The sequence below is a fragment of the Engraulis encrasicolus genome, chromosome 19, assembly GCF_034702125.1.
Source record: "Engraulis encrasicolus isolate BLACKSEA-1 chromosome 19, IST_EnEncr_1.0, whole genome shotgun sequence".
Classification (NCBI taxonomy): domain Eukaryota; kingdom Metazoa; phylum Chordata; class Actinopteri; order Clupeiformes; family Engraulidae; genus Engraulis; species Engraulis encrasicolus.
In genome coordinates, this window is record NC_085875.1 from 26,237,145 (window position 1) to 26,259,621 (window position 22,477).

General features: G+C 42.7%; 1 protein-coding gene across 1 annotated transcript; it reads left to right on the forward strand.

The window, feature by feature from the left end:
- The first annotated feature begins 616 nt into the window (after nt 1-616).
- On the forward strand, nt 617-21,548 carry vrk1 (VRK serine/threonine kinase 1). The gene is made up of 13 exons (XM_063183951.1): nt 617-734; nt 1,951-2,104; nt 2,529-2,581; nt 3,776-3,845; nt 5,041-5,128; nt 5,668-5,776; nt 7,538-7,630; nt 8,262-8,394; nt 10,343-10,463; nt 11,626-11,684; nt 16,435-16,607; nt 20,705-20,834; nt 21,201-21,548. Exons 2-13 carry the CDS (start codon nt 1,951-1,953, stop codon nt 21,329-21,331), a joined length of 1,314 nt encoding a protein of 437 aa, XP_063040021.1. The 5' UTR covers nt 617-734; the 3' UTR covers nt 21,332-21,548.
- The last annotated feature ends 929 nt before the right edge of the window (nt 21,549-22,477 follow it).

Consider the following 22,477-nt stretch of genomic DNA (forward strand, 5'->3'; position numbering starts at 1 on the left):
TAGGCTACACCTTTAAGTCACCCGAGCAACAGAGTATTTGGTTACCACTTCAGAAGGTTTAAATTGTTCACTAACTAAAAGAAATCAATAGGTGATTGGAAAGTTTAACCTCTAACACAACACACAACACATTATAACTGCATTGCAATGAAGAAAAAAGTTGGTTTGGTTGTGACACATGAGCTATCAGCAGTCACGAGATAGGCTGAGGAAATAAATTATTTAGGCCACATTGCATCCCTGAACAGGCTAGAATTCAATACCATTTAGGAACAGAAAAGTCGGAATATGCATAGGCAGCTGTCTAACAAATATTTCAAGGCTGTAAATACTTTAAAAAAGTAAAATAAAGACTAACGTAATGGGGCACTAACCTAATATGTGGTGATCACAAAAAAAACAAAGGCAAAAGAGAGAATCTAAAGAGATGAAGAGTGAAATACATCACTCCTTTTTTGTTAACCAGCAGCAGCTCTCTTTATTTTGTTTTTCATTGAAAATTTCAAAGCACAGACTGCTCTAAGATGAGACAGTGTTTTCAATGAAAACTACAATCACCAGCAGCTCGGTCACTTCAAGCAGGAAGTGCGCACCACATTTTTGACCAATCAGATTCAACTGTTGGGCTAACGCCGGATACACCAACTTCCGTGTAGAGTTGTGCGGGAACTTTAGAGTTGGAGGCAATTTGGACCAAAGCAGTGCTATTCGTATTTTTATTACACATTTTAAAGGTTAGTTCTCGCCGTTTTGTGTGTGACAATCATTCGTATCTGTATCATATGACGATGTTGTTACGTATCTGCAAGTAAACAGTCGGGAGAGGGTAGCACTTTAGTCCAGCAGTGCACAAGCTAATGCATGGCGGCTCAGTATCATCACCACTAACTTTAGGGATGCTCTTTTCGAAATCATCTATCCGCATTTACTGTATGTGCCGCTACAGCAAGAAAACACGATCTACTGTGCCCTTGGTGTAGTTAATGTTCGCAATTTACACTGTCACTGTCTATTCGGCTATACTACTTAGCCGTGTGTGTTTACTTACCGAATACCGAATGATGTAGCCATTGACCGTGTGATGTAGTTTTACCGTTTGAATCTGAATATCATTCGCTTGTATTCAGGATAGCAAGGAGTATTATTTGGGCGTTTAATTCAGACAGACAAAATGCCAATTGCATTGGAGTAAAGACACAGCTACGGCTGGGTACCACTGACGTATACAATGTTTGCAACAGCAACAGTCATGTTTTGGAATGCACCATCATCCTCGTGGTATCGTTTCCCGCTCGAGGGATGTTTTGATGCTTCCTGACAATCAGCTGACAAAACAATGTTTTGTGTAGAAATAACCTGTCAGAAACGTGAATAACACTTGACTTCAGTAAGTCACTATGCGATGGATACAATGATTAGGCTATATTTAAACTTCATTTAATGTTGCGTAACAGTAGTTTTTCAGAATGTGTATTACCTCAGAATGTTATTTAGCAGTTTTTACCAGCAGTAATTGAAAGTGAAAATCCACCTGGGAAACTCCAACACCCATTGCCATTCTGACACAGCACTCCACAGCACAAAACTGTTCACTGCGAAATTGCATGCCTCACCCGTGCAAGGGGGCAGCCCCCAATGGCGCCCCTAAGGGAGCAGTGCGGCGGGACCCTACCATGCTCAGGGTACCTCAGTCATGGAGGAGGATGGGGGAGATCACTGGTTAATTACTCCCCCCCTCCAACCTGGCGGGCTGGGAGTCAAACTGGCAACCTTTATGCTACAAGTCTGACGCCCTAACCGCTTACCCATGACTGCCCAGTAATTATGGCACATCAAGTTCTGGGATGTTCTCACAGTGCATTCCTCGAAAAAGATTGTGTGGATGATGGGTAGGCTACAGCGTGCTGTACTCTCACCTCCTCTGATACCTGATACCTTACCTCACTCCAGATGCCCCCCAAGGCGAAGGCAGGTGGCAAAGGTCCAGCCCGAAGGAAACTTCCAGAAAAGTTCCCTGCTGGCGAGATCCTCACTGACAGCCACAAGAAACGCTGGAAACTCGGCAACCCTATTGGTCAAGGGGGGTTCGGTTTGCTTTACCTTGGTAAGTGCCTGGTTCTGAATTTACAGGGCGTCCCAAATAATGTATACACCTTTTAAAATCATTTTTAGTTGTTTTATTTCACAAGCTGTTCTTAAGCTGATGTCTGGAATGCACACACCTGCAACATTCACTGAATGGATAGCAACGGAAGTCAATGCACAGAATACCAAGAACTGTCAAAAGCGCCTCAACCGGAGGGGATGCCAATTTGAGAACAGGTGGTGACATGGCAATACAATGATGCCTATGAAATCTATTGCGATTTCACATTACTATAGTGTTTATGGTCAGGATTGTGCGCCCATCTTTAAAATGATTTAAGGTGTGTAAATGGGACGATGCCCTGTATTTGTGAAGAATGTACAGAAATTCTCATCTTGTTTAAATTCTCAATCTAATGCTGTCCTTTCGACTTTTTCAAAAGCTAATGAAGAGTCAGAAACTGTGGGAGCAGCAGCGCCATATGTCATTAAAGTGGTAAGAACATTGTTTCCCGTTAGATTCCAATAACACAAGATGATATGTTAATTACTTTGTTTCTGTGAAACTGAGGTCATCAGCGCTAGTTTGCCACTCAGGGCTTGAATGTTGCACACCAAGCTCTGCTAGTTGGTATTCCCCCTGTAAAACCTCACTCCCGTCCCGTGTCTACGGCACCAGTGTAACTTAGTTACTAAGGTCATCTGCGCTAGTTGGCCACTCTGGCCTCTGCCAGTCAACACTTCATTGTATGCATGGGTGGCACAGCATCATACCGCTGAGCTCAAGGTCCAGACGGATAGCTCAGCGCTACCAATGCTGGATGCGGCTGTTTGACATTTTGGTTTTGGTCGTTGCTGTGGCACCAACAGGAGATGCTTTGTGTTATGCTTTGTAACGTGTATTGGTCAGAAGACCTGTCAATAAGCAAAACTCTTTTTTACCACAAAACATGTGCTCAAAATCATATGCAAGAAGAATTCAACTAATGGAGTATATGTGTTATTTTAAAAGTAGTGAGAATTAAATCCAGATATTTTTTTCAAGCATAAAGACAGAAAAAAAACAAGTCATGTACATTTAAAGTTTTAAAATGCTGAAAATTGTGTCCTATAAGGGCAGTCATTGGTACTTCTCCAGAAGTTTTAGTTTTAGAAGTTCCAGAAGTTTTCCAGGATTTTAATTAGGCATAGTTCTCAACTCTTTAAATTTACTCAGTTTGTTTTCTTCAATGTCTGAGGTATTCTGGCCCCACAATCTTCTAATCATCTAAGAAGAAGACGGTCATTCTGCCTCGTTCTTTTTAAGCACATTTGGATTAGCTGTTTTAGGGATCCCAAAGGAAAATATTATGCATGACCATGACTCCATCTGAATCTTCAAGGATTATGTCATTGTTGTTTGATTCCAATCGAATCTCCTAGAATTAAATAATAATTGTTTGACTTTCAATCATTTGGCCTGAAATACCTTCATGGGAAAAAGACCAGTGCAAAGATGTAGACGTACACTGCACTAGACACACACTATTCTGTGTTAAAATCTTAATTCAATATCTTGTTTTTCCTGAAAGCTCACATCAGAGGGATTACAAAAAAGTTTTTATGACTTTTTTATCTACAGCAACTGTTAATCTCATGGTTAATATGACTAATGAAAATAAGGAATTCATGTTTTAACATTGTGTTGTAGGAGCCCGCAGAAAATGGTCCTCTCTTCTGTGAACTTAAGTTTTATCAGAGGGCGGCCAGGCCTGATCTCAGTAAGTTTACACCCCTCCCCTCCTCACACACACACACACACACACACACACACACACACACACACACACACACACACACACACACACACACACACACACACACACACACACACACACACACACACACACACACACACACACAGTCAATGTTTGTCCTCCCATCCTTTTCTGTGACCTCCGGCCATAGAGCACGAGGCTCAGTGATCAAACTTTTAATTTACTATCTTACAAAAATAGAATGCAAAGGCCCTTATTTCATTTGCAATATGGGTGTTGGTTGAATGGGAGAATACCCCCCAAAAGTTCTCTCTGGGCTGGACGACCGTGGGGAAACAAAATGGTCTTGAGGCAAGAGGCCAGTGACCACAGAAAAGGACGGGAGGACAAGGATATACTTGCATCCACAGTCATCACTTACACGACCTGTCACCAATCCTGTCACCCACCAGGAACCAAACCACACCCTACTGCACCCCACTCCACTCCACTCCCCGGCACCACACCTCATCCTCCTTTCATGCCTCACACTGCACCCCACTTCAACCCTCCCTTCCACATCCCCCATCCCTGTTTTCATTGCTCAGTGCATCTAAACAAGCCAAAGTCAGAAACTTCCTTAATTAAAGTTCTTATATCAAGTACGTGGGGTCGTTGTGGAATTGGAGGCGCGTACACACACACACACACACACACACACACACACACACACACACACACACACACACACACACACACACACACACACACACACACACACCACCATCAGATGTCTTTGTGTCTTCCGTGCTTGCCCCAAGGCCATAGCTGTGCGTTTTATTTAATAACAATCCAAATGTCAACATCCCATGACAATTAACTGTTATATTACTTAGCCGCGCTCATGGTTTATTCATCTGAATATGGCGGTGTTGGTAAATATTTGTCTCACTTGCAGATTACCTTCCGGCCAGCACGCCTTGGTCCCCAAGGGACACCATCCTTATTACTTTGAGCACCAATAGGTTTAAGGGTGTGGGGTAGTGGGAATGGCACACAATTTTTATATGCCGTACTGTCATATTGTTTATCGCTTTGCATATAACTGTGATGAACTTTCTATATTTACTGGGGTTTTTTTCCCTTTTATGAACATTGTGTCTTATTGACTAAACTTTATTGGCCTTTATTTATGTTTTTTATTTTTTCCCTTTTAAAGTTGAGACCTGGATAAAGTCGCACAAGCTGAAGCATTTAGGAGTTCCGAAATACTGGGGTTCCGGGCTTCATCAGAAAGATGGAAAGAGGTAACCCAAAAGCAAATCCCTTAATCTTCTACAGTAGCCTCTGCATCTTTTTTAAGCAACATTGAGTAATATTTAATAATATTGGAATTTCCAAAATTGTTTTAGTACTTCATCAACTTGTAACAGGTTTAAAAGCAGTTATTCACCTTTAAGTGTATTCGAAAACAATGAAAGCTGTGCAGAATTTTGAGCTCCATATGCAATACCATTTGCGTTTTAGAACGCATTATTTTATATAATCTACAAAAACCCACCCGAGGGTATGGCTGTTTTAAATGTATTTGGGGGAGCAGTAGTTAAGGTAAAAGGCGGCCCTACTTCTAACCTAGATAGCATGACTCTGTAGGCATGGCTGTGCCCTGCTCACACGTATGGTGGATAAAATGTACATGTTGAATATTATGTATATAATGTATATATTTATATGAATATTATAAGACTTTATGTTATGATGATATGCAGCGTGAGTGCAGTTACCAATGGGAATATCTTTCACTTTCTCACTGGCTGTGTCTGTGTTTGACCTGCTCTATCTCTAGCTACCGGTTCATGGTGATGGACAGGTTTGGAACGGACCTCCAGAAGACGTTCGAGGAGAACGGCAAGAGGTTTCCACGCAAGGTGGTGCTACAGCTGGGACTGAAGCTGGTCAGTCTGGGCATGGTCACTCATGGGTGATTTTTTTTGTGTGGTGATGAATGAGGGGACCTCAATCTTGCAGGGTCTCCGCGGATCCTTAAAAAGTCTTATAAAGTCTTACTTTTAATATTTGTTTTTAAAGGTCTTATAAAGCATTATATTTCGCCAATTTTTGGAAGTGTGGTATTATATTTACGTGGGAGGTCTTATATTTCATCTGGGTAGCTTGAGTGTAAGAAAAAAGGTCTATTTTTTTGACGCTATAAACATTATTTAACTGGCATACGTCCCTTATCAAGATGCGTAAAAGTAGAGAAAACGGATCTGTGTTTGTGGCGCAGCGCAGCCCGCTGGCCACACAGCGGGGGGCAACCGCAGACCTGTGGGCGCAGCGTCTAGCCTACTTGCATGTTCTAGTAGAAACAGTCAAAAAAGTGGTCGAAAAAATATGAACGTGAATCGAGATGGGTAGATAGATGCAAGTTCAGTGTAATGTGGCTTGAGGACAAGAAATAAAACGGTTAGCTGCTATCCAAAGCAACGTCGGAATATGAAGCTTGATGTTAACTGTGTCGGGAGGACGCATAGCCTAATCAGTCGTTGAGTGTAAGTTTTGAATGTTGTCTATCGTAAGCATGTTAGCCATGCCCTCGCGTTTGGGTAGAAGCGTTTGCTAAATGTAAAGGGTTCATTTCATAAAGTCCATTATGACCGTATTCGAAAATAAATGTTCCTTCATACAAAAGCCTACACTTTCAAAATCGTCTCTAGAAAAGGTGACAGGCTATTTTAGGCCTCTGTCAAATGCAAAATGATTTCGTTAACATGATGGCAGCATGAGGAAGTGAGCGCGAGGCAATACGAAATCGGATGAGTAACAGAATATGTACGAAGCCAATGATCTGGCGAGGTGCGTAATGTCCAAATCGGTAACCAGATGGGCAACGGTAAACGCGCTAAATGCTTGTTATGGACATGCTGGAAATCGCTTCCAAGTTGTGCGCTGTTTCTTGCGCACATTCTAGACAACAACAAACTACAGACAGGAGGCTAAGCTCAAAGTAGAACGCTTGCTTCTGCTACCCGTCTCTGATAAAGCGAGCTGGAGGAGGAGGAACGGCACTCAGAGTAGTCATACATTTCACCCTTTTGACACTTTGCCATTTTTAATGTGTACATTTAAAGGCATTTGATGAACATAATATTCATCTGATTTTTCCATAGGCCGTCAAAACATGCGTGGGACCCTCAATTAAATGCCAGTTGTCAGTTAACTGACCATATGCATGCATGGTGTCTGTAGGCCTACAGATCAGTTACACCTTGCTACTGCTTACACTGTGTTTACCCTAGGCTACACTATAAAAGCACAGTAGTCATATAATATTGTTTATTATATATAATTATGTACTAGGCCTACATTTCATTATAGCAATGCAAACTAATAACATTAGCAATATTGCAATGCCTCACCCCGAGCGGTGGTCTTATATTTTATCATCAGAGGTCTTATATTTGTCTTAAAGTCTTATATTTGGTGATCCAAAATGTGCAGAAACCCTGTCTTGGCTTGAAGCTTACCCACCTTGTCGTATGTTGACACTTTGACCAAGTATTACGCCAAAGGGGTACTCCCTTGAGTCACATTGTGAAGCAGAAAGCCACCGCTGTGACAAGTATGTTTCATAGATGGTCAAGTTTATGGAAAGGTTTACGGTATTAGTATGCTCAAGTGTCTCTGAGTGTGTGTTTGCTTTGTCCCGTCTCCAGTTGGATGTCCTGGAGTACATCCATGAGCATGAGTATGTGCATGCAGACATCAAGGCCTCCAATCTACTCCTCAGCTACCAGAACCCCAATCAGGTGAGCACTGAACGTGCACACGCACGATTAAATTACAGCCTCAGACCTCCCTACCAAACCTCCAGTCAAGTACGCATCGCATGCCTGTTTGTCTCTTCTCTCCTCCTTCCTCCATTAAGCACTGACCTCGTTCACACACCGTCCTATCTGCATGTGTTATTGTGTTATTTATATATTTGTTTATCGCGCACAAGTTGAATGTTAATCCCTTTATTCCTCTCGCTCTCGAGCTGGGGGCAGGGAAGGGAAGAGAGGAGAAGAGAACGGGAGATTAGATGGGTGAAAACGGTTGTCTCGTCTCAGGCAAACACAAGAGGAGGGTTTTGGGGCAGAGACAAATATTTAATTTGGGAAATTAATAATGTATAAGTGGTGTGTTATTATTAAACTGCTATTTTTAAATTGGAAATTTCGCAAAGACTCTGTTCCCAGTGGGATTTATAGGTTTAGGTTTACCGCTCCTCATTGCTTTCCCTCCAATCCATTACATTTATACATTTTTTTTTACACGCCCACAGACATTTCTAAAATAGCACTTGGAGGACAGGTTTTTTGTGTGCGTTAGTGAGTAATTTTTTGTATGTGTCTGTCGAAGTTGACACCTGTAGTGAAATGTGGGTCTGTCTCTCAGGTGTTCTTGGTGGACTACGGGCTGGCGTACAGGTTTGCCCCAGAAGGAAAGCCCAAGGAGTACAAGGAAGACCCAAAGCGATGCCATGACGGGACCATCGAATTCACCAGCATTGACGCGCACAAGGGAGTGTGTAAGTGGCCGGACCAACGACATTCCTGAAGTGGGCAGGTTCACCCTTGTTGCACTGATCTGAACTGTCCTTTAATCCCACATCTTTGTCATGTCACCTTGTGCATGTTGAAGGCGGCTAGAATCACTGGACTTATTCATTATACTACCTTCATTGATTCCATCATTCTAATTCATAATACTACAACAGAAGCAAGCGATGGGTTAAAATCGAAAAGCATTTAGGGACACTTAAACGCACCAAAATAAAATATGAGCCTGTGATTTGGTGTGAATAAACATGTTATCAGCGCATTGGTGTTACATCCTAGTTCAATTACACCCTTTAGAAATCGGAGGGTAATCCTTCCTCCTGTTACAAATCAATTTCCAATGCAACCAAGGATTTTATGCCCATTTTAGGCATTTTCTAACAGGGTTTTATGTCCATGGTTCACGTCAGAAAAAACTGACAAAATTTTGCTTGTGAGTCATTTTAGATATTTTGTGATGAGTTTCAATGCACTTCATTTTTTATTATTCTGCTTGTTTACACAAACCAGGAAGCCGTCTTTTTGTCAAAACTGATCAGAATGACTCAGAGATATGAGAAATAATGTGAGATATTAGATGTTATTATTGATCATCATATTGAATTATTATGTCAGTCATTTTACATTTTGTAAGATTTTTCGCGAGTGGACTGCTAATCTACACCATACCAACTGACACCACATACTAGCCGTGACCTCTCGGTTTCTGAAGGTCTTTGGTTCACTGCCATCATTAATGTAATGTCAAACAGCTGTGCTTGCCAAGGCACAAATGTCAGTATGTTTGAAACAAAAAAACACCTTAAAAATATCCCATAGGTTTTCTTGCTGGAAAATACTATGTGGACACCCAGGGTCTTACTTTGAGGGTAAGAGAGAGAACTGATCTCTTGTGCGTGTCTGCAATGGATGTGTTGTAACGGCATGCTTGTTAGCTGTGGGCTGTACATTAACATGGAGCGTATTGAGATGAGATTCAGGCTGGTTTTGCATGGGCAGACATGGATTTGCACACATCTGCTTACAAAAGCGGGCCATGGAATGGTAATGCAGCCCATTTAAAGTTTGCCATATATTTTGTGTTTGTTAAAGAAGGCATAACCAATCAGAAAACCACACTACACTTATATAGACTCATGGTTCAATTATATATATATATATATATATAAAAGAAAAGACGCACACAAACGGGGCGCATACACCAGACACACAAAACAGATAAAGGTGTTCTAGTATGCCATTTACAATTATTTTCATTCTTGTGTTATAAATGTTGAACTTGGTTACCACCTAGCAACCTTTAAGATTGGGTTGACACCCAGACGGACGTGGTACCATAAACTGAGGTGTGTGTGTGTGTGTGTGTTTGTGTGAGTGTGTTACGGCATCCCAGAGGGAAGACAAAAGATGGGTGTGATTGGCATGCTGGTGCCAAATTACTGCCCTCAAAATATGGTCCAGGGGTTGGGCACGGCAAGAAAACCGTCTGGTTTGGGCAGTCTGCTCTACCAAAAAAAAACCCCTGTGTTTAAGATTGTTTGTTTGCTTTTCTGTGTATGTGTGTGCATGCTGGGCTGTGAATGCATTATTTAGAAAAGCAAGTAATAAACCATAGATTCCTGACTATTAAATGTTTTCCAACTCTACTGACATCATGTTTGAATAAGATAACATTTTGTCTTTTTTCATTATTTGACACTAACCTGAGTGAGCAGTGAAAGCATTTTTCTGTTATTTAACAGATGACTTTTTTGCAGGAACATGCATTCAATTAAAAATAGCAAACATACTAATATATGTGCGTGCATGCGTTGTCTGTGTGCGTGCGTGTGTTGTGTGTGTGCGTGTGCGTGCGCATGTGCGTGCGTGTGTATACACATGCGTGTGTGTGTGTCTGTGCTTCCGTGTTTAAACCAGCTCCCGGCCGGAGAGGGGACCTGGAGATCCTGGCCTACTGCATGGTGCAGTGGCTCTGTGGCCAGCTGCCTTGGGAGGACAACCTCAAGGACCCCGTCTACGTCAGGGACGCCAAACTACAGTATGCATCCATCCAAACCCCACACTGACACTTGGCACACTACGTCAGGTGGTACAACCAGAGCTAATGGCCATAAATGAATTAGTAATTGGTAATTAATGTACTGCAATGAATATGCTTCTTAGATAATCCATTAAAGTAAAATGAAAATCATTTGATCCATACAATTGTGGCATTAGCTCTGGGTGCACCACCCTGACGTGTGCTACTACTAAAACGCCATTGATCCACATACTCCACACTGACAATGATGTATTACTGTCTCATATACAATCGTACCATCTTATCTATCAGTATACTGTCTATTAGTTCAGTATACTATCTACAGTATACTACTATACTTAATTTCCTTTGAGATTAATAAAAGTACTATGTAAACTCCAAACTCAACTGTGTACTGCTACTCCACACTGACAATGGCACACTACTATTTTAAGTTTCCCAATGCTTTGTCAGCTTACACATACCTGGGTATTTTCAAAAACGAAGACTTTTACACACAAATATTTTACTCTGAAAATGAATCTTTTGAGAAACTCAGGCAAGAGAGGATATTTTTGAAAACTTCAGTTTGACATTTGTATATAAATAGAGAAAAAAGCGAGACTTGAATGGCGCTCTCCTTACCACATGGCATAATGTATGTGAATTCGCAGATAGTTTGAACATAGATGTTTTGAAAAACGTAGGGAAGAAAAATGCTTGTTTTTCAAAATACCCTATTTGTAGTATACATAGTGCCTTAGTTTTTCATTTCTCCCCTGTCTCTCTTCATAAACTGAGGCTTTGTTTACTGCATAATTTAGTCATGACTTTGTGTGCCCGAACAGTGACACCCTGCTAATGAAATCGGGGCTTCGGTACTTGTTTATCAATCTATCAGATGAGTTGATAAGAGATTGCACACAGTGTATCCAATGCACCTGCCAACACGGTCTTCAGTGTATCCAATTAAACAGTTTGCCAGAAGCTCTCTGTCACGTTTAACAGACATAAAATGGTCAGACATAAAATGGTCATCATCTGCGGTGACATACAGTACAATGAAAGGTTGAAGTCTATGAGATGGATAAATGGTGTCTTGCGGGCTTGATTTCAATGACGACTCAACTCTAACCAATGGTTTGCACCCCAACCAATGTTTTTTTTCTCCCTCTTTCAGATGCAGAGACAATATTCCAGAGTTCATGAAGAAATGCTTTCCTTCAGAAAGCAAGCCAGGTGAGGTGGATGTGATGCTGTTGAACACCATGTAAAGCCAGGGTCAGACACAAGTGCACTCAGCACCCTTTAGATGCACTCAGTGCTGTACACGTTTGAGTGCAGTGATCGTATACTGTAGGGCTGCACAATTAATCGAAAATCGTGATAAATTAGTGAAATCGAAGTCGGAATTTTAATCGTGATTTAATCGTGGCAATAGTGACCTACCTTTGAGAGCGTCCTTGAAGCCAGAACATACTGGCAAACTGGTGTTTCTGGCCATCTGTCCAATAGGTTTCATGCTATTGCCTTTACATAATTATTACAATTCATTTTATTTTGCTCATCCCGTATATAGTTCATTCTTGGTTATATTTCATCTTGTTGTAATTTCCGGTAACACTTTATTTTAGGGATACATCTATTAGCACTAATATTTACAATATTAAAGGAACAGACCACCCTTTTTTGTTTTTCACATATTTGCAGTATTTCCCAGCATTGTTCATGAATGTGCATATCATTTTCTTCTCTTTGTTTTCAGTACTTAGATTTATTGGATCAGAATTATTAGCATAGCTTAGCATAATCACTGAAAGTAACTGGTATCTTTAGCATCAAGCCACAAGTGATCACTGGACCTAATATTAATGCCTGTGTAAGTAACTTGTAAGGCATGTACGTACTAAGCAAAATCAGACAGTTGTTAAGCATGTATTCACAAATGTCTTGTTCATGCCCAATTAGGGATTTATTACTAATATAACCTTAGTAAGGACCAGTAAGCCAATATTTCTATGTATTAGTAAGTAGTAAGTGGCAGAATACAATGTGTATAAGCTCCCGACACACTGTGTGAACAAACCCTGAACAGTGTGAAAACGGATGCGGAATAAGGGTCCCTATTCTAAAGTGATGCATTGCTCAGCCCAGATGGCTTAGGGCCCCCGCACTACCAAGGTTCCCCTCATTACCTAGGGCCACCACCCAGGCCCGCACTACCTAGCCCCCCCTGATCAACAAAGTGTAAGGGTATATTAAATAACTAATTAAATAAATTTATTCAGCTGACACATCTATTTTTTTCTTGTTCATATCACTGTAAGAAAGGTAACAGAAGCCATTATATAGCCAGGATTGAACGTACACTTATCAATGACGGTGGGTTGGTGAGATGTAAACCCCAAAATAAATGCAGAAAATTATAATAATAGTTTTGAACCGAAACTAAACTATTCTTTTGTGATAATTAAGTTAATGTTTGAGAACATTAGCTTCAAGAAGTGCAGTGCATGATGGGTACGCAATCTAGGCCTATTGCCAACCTACCCGGCTCTGAGCCTACCTAGGTCCTTAGCTCCACCCCTCACTCGTGCAATTTAGTTGTTATCCAAACTATTTCCCATGTACGTAACAACAGAAATATTATCATTGCTGCATTGGCCATGCATTGCATTTCTGACTTAAGGGCGTACCCATCATGCACTGCACTTCTTGGAGTTAAGTTTCTCAAACATGAATTTATCTATCACAAGTTTCGCTTCCAAACTATTACTCATCGTTCTATTCTATATAATTCTGTAGGGTTTTTACAATTAAAACTAATTGGTGTATGAAAAAATTATATCTCACCACCCCACCGTCAGTGAGAAGTTTATGTCGAATCCTTGCTATATAAAGCTTCCTGTTACCCCATTGGGCACTGTATAGAACAGGTGAAATCTATATAACTAATTAGACTAACGCAGGGTCAGATACACCCTTACACGTTGCTTCCGAAGGAGGGGGGGCTGTGTAGAGTTGGAGCCCTAGGTAGTGCAGGGGCCCTAAGCCATCTGGGCTGAGCAATGCCTCACTTTAGAATAGGGACTCTTATTCCACTGTTTTCACACTGTTCAGGGTTTGTTCACACAGTGTACCAGGAGCTTATACATATTGTATTCTGGCCCTTACTGCTTACTCATAAATATAAATCTAGGTCTACTAGGTCCTTACGAAGGTTATATTGGTAATAAATACCTTATTGTGCATGAACAAGACATTTGCGAATACATGTCTAACAACTGTCTGATTTTGCTTAGTACATGCCTTACAAGTTATTTACACAGGCATTAATATATGTATTAGTGCTAATAGATGTATCCCTAAAATAAAGTGTTACCTAATTTTCAAAAAAATAAGCAAAAAATCAATAATCGTGATTAATAATCGTGATTACGATTTTGACCAAAATAATCATGATTATGATTTTTTTCCATAATCGTGCAGCCCTAGTACACTGTGTAATTTCCTTGACTTGGAGTCCTTGACTTCGATTACCTTACTTTGTGCAGTGTTGTTTATAGGCATTCTTGTAAGCCCCTACTTGTATACATTCAGGAAAGAAAGAGTGAAATAAGCTCACCAACATATACAAAGGTCATGAGAATTGCCGATGCACCACAGCTTTGTGCTTGTGACTGAAGCATCTATAAACCATACATTGCTTGGCTTGCACCTCTTTACAATGTGCTACTCATCACGTATAGAATATTTTTCTTCTGAATGTGTCCTCGCCATTGCAGTTCTGGGTTTCTATATATACAGTATATGAACTATATGAAAAGCCGTTCCTGTATCACAATACGCAATACTGTGTTAAAGCAAAAATTGTAAGTTGATCTCTTCAAAAGTCTGATATTTATCACTGCATATATCTAGCCGGTTGTATGGAAAAATGGACTTAAGGTCCGTTGAAATAGTTTGAGTCGAGTATTGTTTCGACGGGGCAGGGCACAGTCACAGACCTGCCACACAAACTGCAGACTAGTTTTGGATAAGTAGTCTGAAGTTGTTTACGTCTTAAAAGCCCAGGTCCCAAGATGTGGCAGCCGCACAGCTTGTGCGTGTTGGGGCTTTTTTTTGCCTTTGTACTCGCTGGTAGGCCAGGAAGGGATGGGAAGGGAAGAGAGGTGATGGGAGACAGGAGAGGAGAGGAGAAGAAATGCGTTTCCATCTTTGAACTTGTGGAAGGAGGCTTGCTGTCAAGAGGAAAGGTTGGCGGCGGCGAGGTGTGTGTGTGTGTGTGTGTGCGTCTGTGTGTGTGTGTGTGTGTGTGTGTGTGTGTGTGTGTGTGTGTGTGTCTGTGTGTCTGTGTGTGTGTGTGTCTGTGTGTGTGTGTGTGTGTGTGTGTGTGTGTGTGTGTCTGTGTGTGCGCGCGTCTGTCTGTGTGTGTGTGCGTGTCTGTGTGTGTGCGCATCCGCGCATCCCAGGGCCCACCGTGGTGTCGTTTGTTCCTCCATGGGGTGTGCGACGTGTCACCCGCCTCTTTCTTGCCCGTGTCGATCCTCGCCACGCGCTGCCACCGTCACCTCACCGTGTTCTCTCTCTCTCTCTCTCTCTCTCTCTCTCTCTCTCTCTCTCTCTCTCTCTCTCTCTCTCTCTCTCTCTCTCTCTCTCTCTCTCTCTCTCTCTCTCTCTCCTCTCTCCCCCTTTCCTGTCTTTTAATATCAAAGACGTCAGAAGAGTCCTTTACTCGCCAGCCGATGTGGTGACACCTCTTAAGCACTGTGACAGCCACGCAACAGAAGGGAGAGATTTCTCCTCGGGCTGTTGTCGCTTGCTTCCGCTTACACACACACACACACACACACACACACACACACACACACACACACACACACACACACACACACACACACACACACACATTCACACACAAACGGTACATCACAACAGTGAGGGGATGGCGATGGGAGGCGACACTGCTATTCGCAGGCCCTCATGGCTAATTCTGTTTAGTGTGACTTATTTTAGCACTGCGACAACGGTAAACAAAAGTTTGTTGAGAACAGCGTGAGTAGTAGTGTAGGTTCATGATGAGCCATGTGTGTGTAGGTTTCTTTCTTTGTGTTGTGTTGTGTTTGTTCCTTTTAAATATACCCTGAAGGTCAAAGTGTCAACTTTGTCTCATCTGTGGTGTTACTCTGTGCTGTTAAACGGGGCCTTTGGATGTGTCGTTCATTCCTTGTGTGTGTGTGTGTGTGTTTGTTTGTGAGGTGAGGGAGAGTTAGAAACAAATGAGAGAGTGAGAGCGAATGGACAAGTGTGAAAAAAAGAACTGATAGTTTTCACTTTGCTTTCACATTGAGTTCTGAAGAAAATCTTCAAGTCTTTGCTGTACAAGGTCACCATACTTTTTTTCTATCCACAAATGAAATGGTTGGGAGTCAAACAGCACTGCACAGATGGTGTCATCCACTGTATGTTAGCTCATCCACAGCCTCTTGTCTCGTGTGCTTTAGTATTTCAGATCTCTTGTTGAAGGTTGTGAAGGACACCATTCATTTTCCTATGGCAATCAAAATAGATATTGAAGAATGCTCAAAACGCAGGTCTTTTTGTCAGCCCCATCACAGTTTGTTTTCTTATCTTTAACATCGGGATGAAATGTTGAAGGTGATGGAGGTTATGTTAAGGACAGGGTGTTTTTTCTACCACAGGTACAGTACTTCTAACAGAGGGTTAGAAGGTGGTGGGGTTGATGGACAAGAGTGCTTGTTGTCTGTGTCAGCTCCGTTACAACTGTGTCTTTTAACACCTAGGTAACGTGCAGAAGTTTATGAAATGTGATGTGAGAGGCACCATTCATTCTCATTCAGATTTTTAGCCACATCACAGCTCTATTGGTGCTGGCAGACCAAAAAAAAACTGTGTTGGGGGTGACAGACGGTCCACGATGTTTGTTGTCCGTCAGCCCCTTTACAGATGTACTTGTTTTAACTCCTAGGTGAGCTGCAGAAGTTTATGGAGGAGGTGAAGCGTCTGGAGTACTGTGATAAGCCTCCATACGAGAAGCTGCGGAGCCTTCTGCAGGATGGACTCAAGGCCATCGGGGCCAAAGCAGACGACAAGCTTGACTTCACCATGGCAACCAACGGGGTTCACTCCCCCAAAGCCAAGGTATGTGTCAGCGTATTCCATTCTTTATTAAGGTATAGCCCTTGCAGATGAGACATCTTGTTTTTAAGGGGTTCTCAGAGTGAAACTGTTCAAGTCTAAGTCAACATTTCTTATAAATCACAAAAGGGAAATGTCAACAGTCACAGGTCAAGTTTCTACCCTCTGAAACACCCATTGATGTGTGCGTGTGTGCGTGCGTGCGTGCGTGCGTGCGCACATGCATCTCATGGAATCATGAGAATCAAAGTAAGGAATCAAATCATGGAATCACAGTAAGGAAAGAACAAAAGTTCTTTTAAAGCATATTGTTTCCCAGCACTGTTCCGCATAATGTTCAGTAAGCACACAGTAAAAATAAATAAATCTGTTTTTGTTGCTAATACTTGTTTGCATGGAATGTGGCTTTTGACACAGGGTTGGTGTGTCAGTGCCGTTTTGTGTGCGTGTCTGTATGTGTGCCTGTGCCACAGTTGCCGTAGTTCTCTTTTTGCGTTTCCGAGTTTAAAACTTGTCACGTTCCAAACAGCCAAGCAATCCCCTTTTCAAGTGTCTCCTTTCAAAAGGCAGCCCATCTCAACCTAAGATAATTTGTTTACCTGTTGAAAGCGATTCAGATTAAAAAATGCCAGCTCACGAGCCATGCCTAATTACTGAGGTTAGCGGGGAAACGTTGCCAAGCGCATTGATTTTCAAATATGATTAAAGCATGATGCTTTTAACAAACGTGCTTTGACCATCACTTATTTTACGTCAACACAGACACAGACACAGACACAGACACAGACACAGACACAGACACAGACACAGACACACACACACACACACACACCACCACCTCCAACACCACAAAAAGCCCTTGTTTTTTAGTTTTTTTCAATCTCTTTTTTTTTTTGGGAAATCCTTTTTTTTTTTTGTTCGTTTGTTTGATTTTGTCATTGAAACTGGGGAGCTGTTTTTATCTCCATTGTGAATGCTACCAACATCGGCAGCTTGTTGTGAGTGTAGCGTGACGTCTTTAATTTCCATGATTTCTATTGATTTCAGAATCCTGTTTACTATGTGTGAAACGATACATGATTTAGGTGATCTAGCGACTAGGGGAGTAAATCACAGCCTCCATGACGATGCGGTACGATATGGTATCGATTTCTTAAAGCAAGGATTCGATTATTTTCGATACTAAGAATTCCCCACGATACGATACAATATGATTTTTTCCAATTACTTCTCTGCTCCTATTATATTATGGAGCTACGGCATTGGACAGGGGCTAGCGATTCGATTCTTTTCGATACATAAGAATGCCCCACAATACGATACGATTCCATTAAATTGTCGGCCGTAGGATCGATACATTTCGATTATTATTTACACCCCTACTAGTGTCACAAGCGAGTAAGCAAGCGACCACAACCAAACAGGCCCCGTTTTGTCTTAGCTCTCCATCCATCCACCCAGGCAGCCGTGTACTGTACTGTGGAAACCATCTACAACAGCCGTACCCTGTGTCGACTGTCAAAACATTGACAAACCCTCGCTCCTTTCCTGTGCCTAAATATTGAGCATCTTTACCTCTTTTTACTCCCCTCAAACACACCCACATGGACACATACACACACGGACAGGCACGCATTTGCGCGCACACACACACACACACACGCTCACACGCACAGGCACACGCATACACACACGCATACAGAACACACACTCACACATACGCACGCATACAGTGCACGTAACAAACACAAGCATGCACACCTCCACCACTCCTCTCCCCTCCTCCATCCATGCAGCCCCTCTACCTCAGCCGATAGAGTTTTGAGTGCCTGTGTTTATTCCTGCACTAATGTCTCACAAATTTGCTGACACCGTAACCTCGGGAGCCGACTTCGGCCCAGCAATCAGCGCCGCGAGTGGAGCAGGCAGGCGGGTGGTCGAGCGACTGAACAGGCGAACGAACGAACGAGTGAACGATCTCCATCACCAGCGGTGGCGGGTGGCGGAGTGGTAGTAGACGCAGGGAAGCCGACAGGAGAGGGGACAAAAGGGTCAGTTGCCTCAGGCTCAGGAAAGGGTGGAAGACCAGAATTGCATTCTGTATGAAGTGGGGGGCCCTTTAAGATGACTTTGTCCTGGGCCTGGCCAAAGCTATCAGCGGCCCTGGATACACAGGGTTGGGTGGGGGTGGTCTTAAACACTTCCCACAATGCCGTTTGCATATGGAGGGTGCCACTGGGGAGCTCACCCGTGCCAGCCGAGGGTTACCTGCCCACTGCCGTTATTGTATGTAATTATGGAGCCAATCTGTTCGGCTCAGCAGGGTCTACATGGTAATCATGAGGCAGCAATTGGCGAAATGGATGGGAAATGCGAGAGGAGACGGGGGCGGGGGGGAGGCGTAGAGAAAGGATCGAAAAGAAAGAGAGACAGACAGAAAGAAAGAAAGAAAAAAAAGCTAAGGATGATGGAAATGTGAGGAGAAGGGGGGGGGGAGGAGAAAGAAGGCATGGAGAAGGGGGCAGGGGGGGTTGAGCTGAGGGTGAAGGGAAAAAAGGCAGAGGGAAAAAAAACAAAAGTGTAAGGATGATGGTTGGGGCCCAAGAGGGGACAAGGCGGTATTGTGCAGACAGTGCGATGGAGCGGGAAAGGTTGATTGCTGTCGTTAAGTGCATCTTTCCTCCTAACCTCCGTTGAGTCTGTGTGATTCGAGAAAAAAAAGAAAGCAAAAGCCCTGTCTGTTCTGCTGTAGACCGTTTTCGATTCCACAGCAATAAAAAAGGGTTTTAATGGCTTGTGGGTATGGCAAGGCAAGCGATGAATTTGCTCAAAGTATTCATTACTGCTAAGTGGAATCAAAATGTTACATTGTCGCCTGTGAACTTCGTGGCGCTGTGCTCAGTGCATAGACTTTTTAATCCTTGACCCCTGGAAGTCTATGTGTCTTCTCAATGGGTCCTCACAAATGCATGCAGGTAATTGAGTGACTGACATTTTGTCCATACCCATAAAAATGCCTATTCACCCGGCCACAGTTTTCTGAACCTTGTTATCCCATAAGTATGGTAAAACGACAAAATAAAATAATAATGATAATATTGAATTAAATGTTTCATTAGCAACCTAAGGTCATTATTTTTTAAAGATCGCCTCTCAACGTAATTTAATTAATATTGCCGTGTTCCCAATTGTTATTGAATGTGTTACGCGTTGGTCCTGTTTTAAAAAACGTTCTGGTTGCTTTGTTTCAAGACGTTTTTGCAAGCTGGCAAGGTGGCTTGTGGAGAAACGAGAGAGTGTTCCGTGTTTCTCGTGGAAATGCGTCTCTGATTGGCTCACTCCTCCTGCTCTCAAAGAAACGCGTCTCTGATTGGCTCAGTCCTCCAGCCTTGGGAGAGAATGTAATGGCAAACAGAGTCGCCACTTCCCCTGGTGGTACTGCACTATAGGGGCGCCAGCGGAGGCGTGCAGGCTCCATTCAGGGCTGTGCTCTTTCGACAGCGACCCCTAGGCGAGCTGTAGGCACGGAGCAACCGGAGTGAGCAGGCTTTATGTATGAGGCTTTGGGCTGTGTGTGTACCTGAGAGTAGCAACCAGCTGATAGCTAAGCTAAGCTATGTTTCGGACCACCAGACGTTGCTTGTTTTGAAAACAAGCAGAAAAAAATTACTCGACATGTTTTTAGATAAATGGGTCGATATAAACCTTTGTGGGCAACGCCTTCTTTCGACGTGACGAAACACAGAAAGGCTTTCGTGATTCGCTCGTTTCTCTGCATTATTGATGTAAATTGGGAAACACCGGGAAACACAGCCAGGAGAGTTGACGCACCGCTATGAGAGCCTTGCAAGTGAGTTTAACTTGGGGTGACCGTCCGATCTTCGAAAGGAGTGAGTAAAACTGAGTTTTATCGGAAGTTGGCCTTTAAATATTTGCTGAGGTTTCTCAAAGGAGATAACTTGACCAGTACATTTCCAAGGATTCTGTTCATTTATGTGTATGTTTTATTAATATATATATATATATATATATATATATATATATATATATATATATATATTTAAAAAATGCTCCTCTTTCTTCTTAATGTCTTAATGAAGGGCACAAAAAGAAAACAGACGACAGATGGTGAAGTGAATGGCAGTCCGGCGAAAAAGAAACGCACGCCGGTGAAGAAAACCCCGGTTAAAAAGCGCACACCGGTGAAGAAGCGCACTCCTGTGAAGAAGGGTAAGTTCATGTTTTGGCTTCAAGAGGGTTTTTTGGTGCTTAACCTCAGCAAACTAGGAATCAGTGATTTGACTTGCACTGAACTGTTAAATCCTCTGTATTTTCTTTTCATAGGAGACCTTGAATTGCAACAGTTTCTACAATATGAACACTTAATTCCACATGTGTTTGTGCCATATAGGGAAAAATAAGTATTTATGCATCTGCTAAAGTACTTTTTAGAAGACCACTGTGATGGTCATATGAGTTGTCCAAAGGTTATGACCCCTCTAAATACAGAAGTGCCAAAATCAGGTTGAGAATCACTGGACTAGGGACACATGCTTTTCTTGCTGATCTCACTCAAAACACATTTCTCCTCTACAGTGACCAAAGCGGCAAAAAAGAAAACGGCGAGTCCAAGGAAGCGGATAATGGTGGATAGCTCTTCACAGACCTCCCCGATGCCTGCTGCTGCTGCCAAAAAGCCAAGAGGTAGGCCCAAGAAGGCCTCCTAACTTTGGATATGAGCGCTCTGATGCCTGAAACTTGGAACATGATGATGCCCACTGTCACTGTTACTCTCACATTGTCTTATATATTTTTTCCAATCTATTATATGTGTTCAAAACTACCCTTCCTCTTCTTTTTTTAAAGTTTTCTTAAAACTGAGTCTTGTCTTTTTGTTCATTGTAAAATAATAAATTCTGCTTTTCTGAGGGAAAAAAAAGGAAAGCGTCTGAATGGTTGCTTGAGAATGAGGAGTTATTTTCATTCCCTTTGTAATGCTTTGAATAATCAGAGGATGGAGGGACGGGCTCAGGGGGGGCTGCTCTACCCACGATAAGAAAATCCCCCAAGGATTGCTCCCTGAGCCCTTTCTCTCTCTCTCTCTCTCTCTCTCTCTCTCTCTCTCTCTCTCTCTCTCTCTCTCTCTCTCTCTCTCTCTCTCTCTCTCTCTCCCCCTCTCTCCTGTCTCTTCTCTCCTTTCTCTACATCTTCCCTTCTTCTTTACTGCCATGAAAGGCAAAGCGTCGCCCGAGCTGGCTGTCGTGGTGGCGACGTCTCTGGGCGCGTTGCGTTTGCGCTGCGCTGGGCTTTGATACCTGTTCCGAGGCGGGCGCAGGCATCTAGAGGCAGCACAGAGCGAGCAAGAGCAAGCGAGCGAGCGACGACGAACACCTCAGGGATCGCGGGACGACGTCGGATCACATCCTCTCGCAGCCGCACCTTCCCTTCCCCTTGCTCCTCGCTCTTGCTCTCACTCTCTTCTGCCATTTGATCACTGACTCGACAAAAGTGGAACACTTGGGGTCGGGGCGTTTCGGTTGGCTCGTCTTGCTGCCTGCTGGTGTCATTCCATTTTTTTGAATAGGGCGGTGGTTGTGTGTGCGCCTTCACGAGTTCGAGACGTCGGTGTTCCGGTGCTCAAGCGTGCACCAACGTCTCCGAGTCTTCATTAAAAAGTTACTGGTAGCCATTTCACCCCGTAACTTTTGTCAGGTTATTAAAGAGGAGGAAAAGATGTTTATTTAGGTACATGAGGATTTTTTTCTTTCTTTTTTTATCTCCTCTTCACCTTCTCACCCGTCTCTCTTTCTTATGCGACATAGCGCTGCTGGTGTCACGAAGAGGCTGCGTGCCGCCTGTTATCATGTGCGATC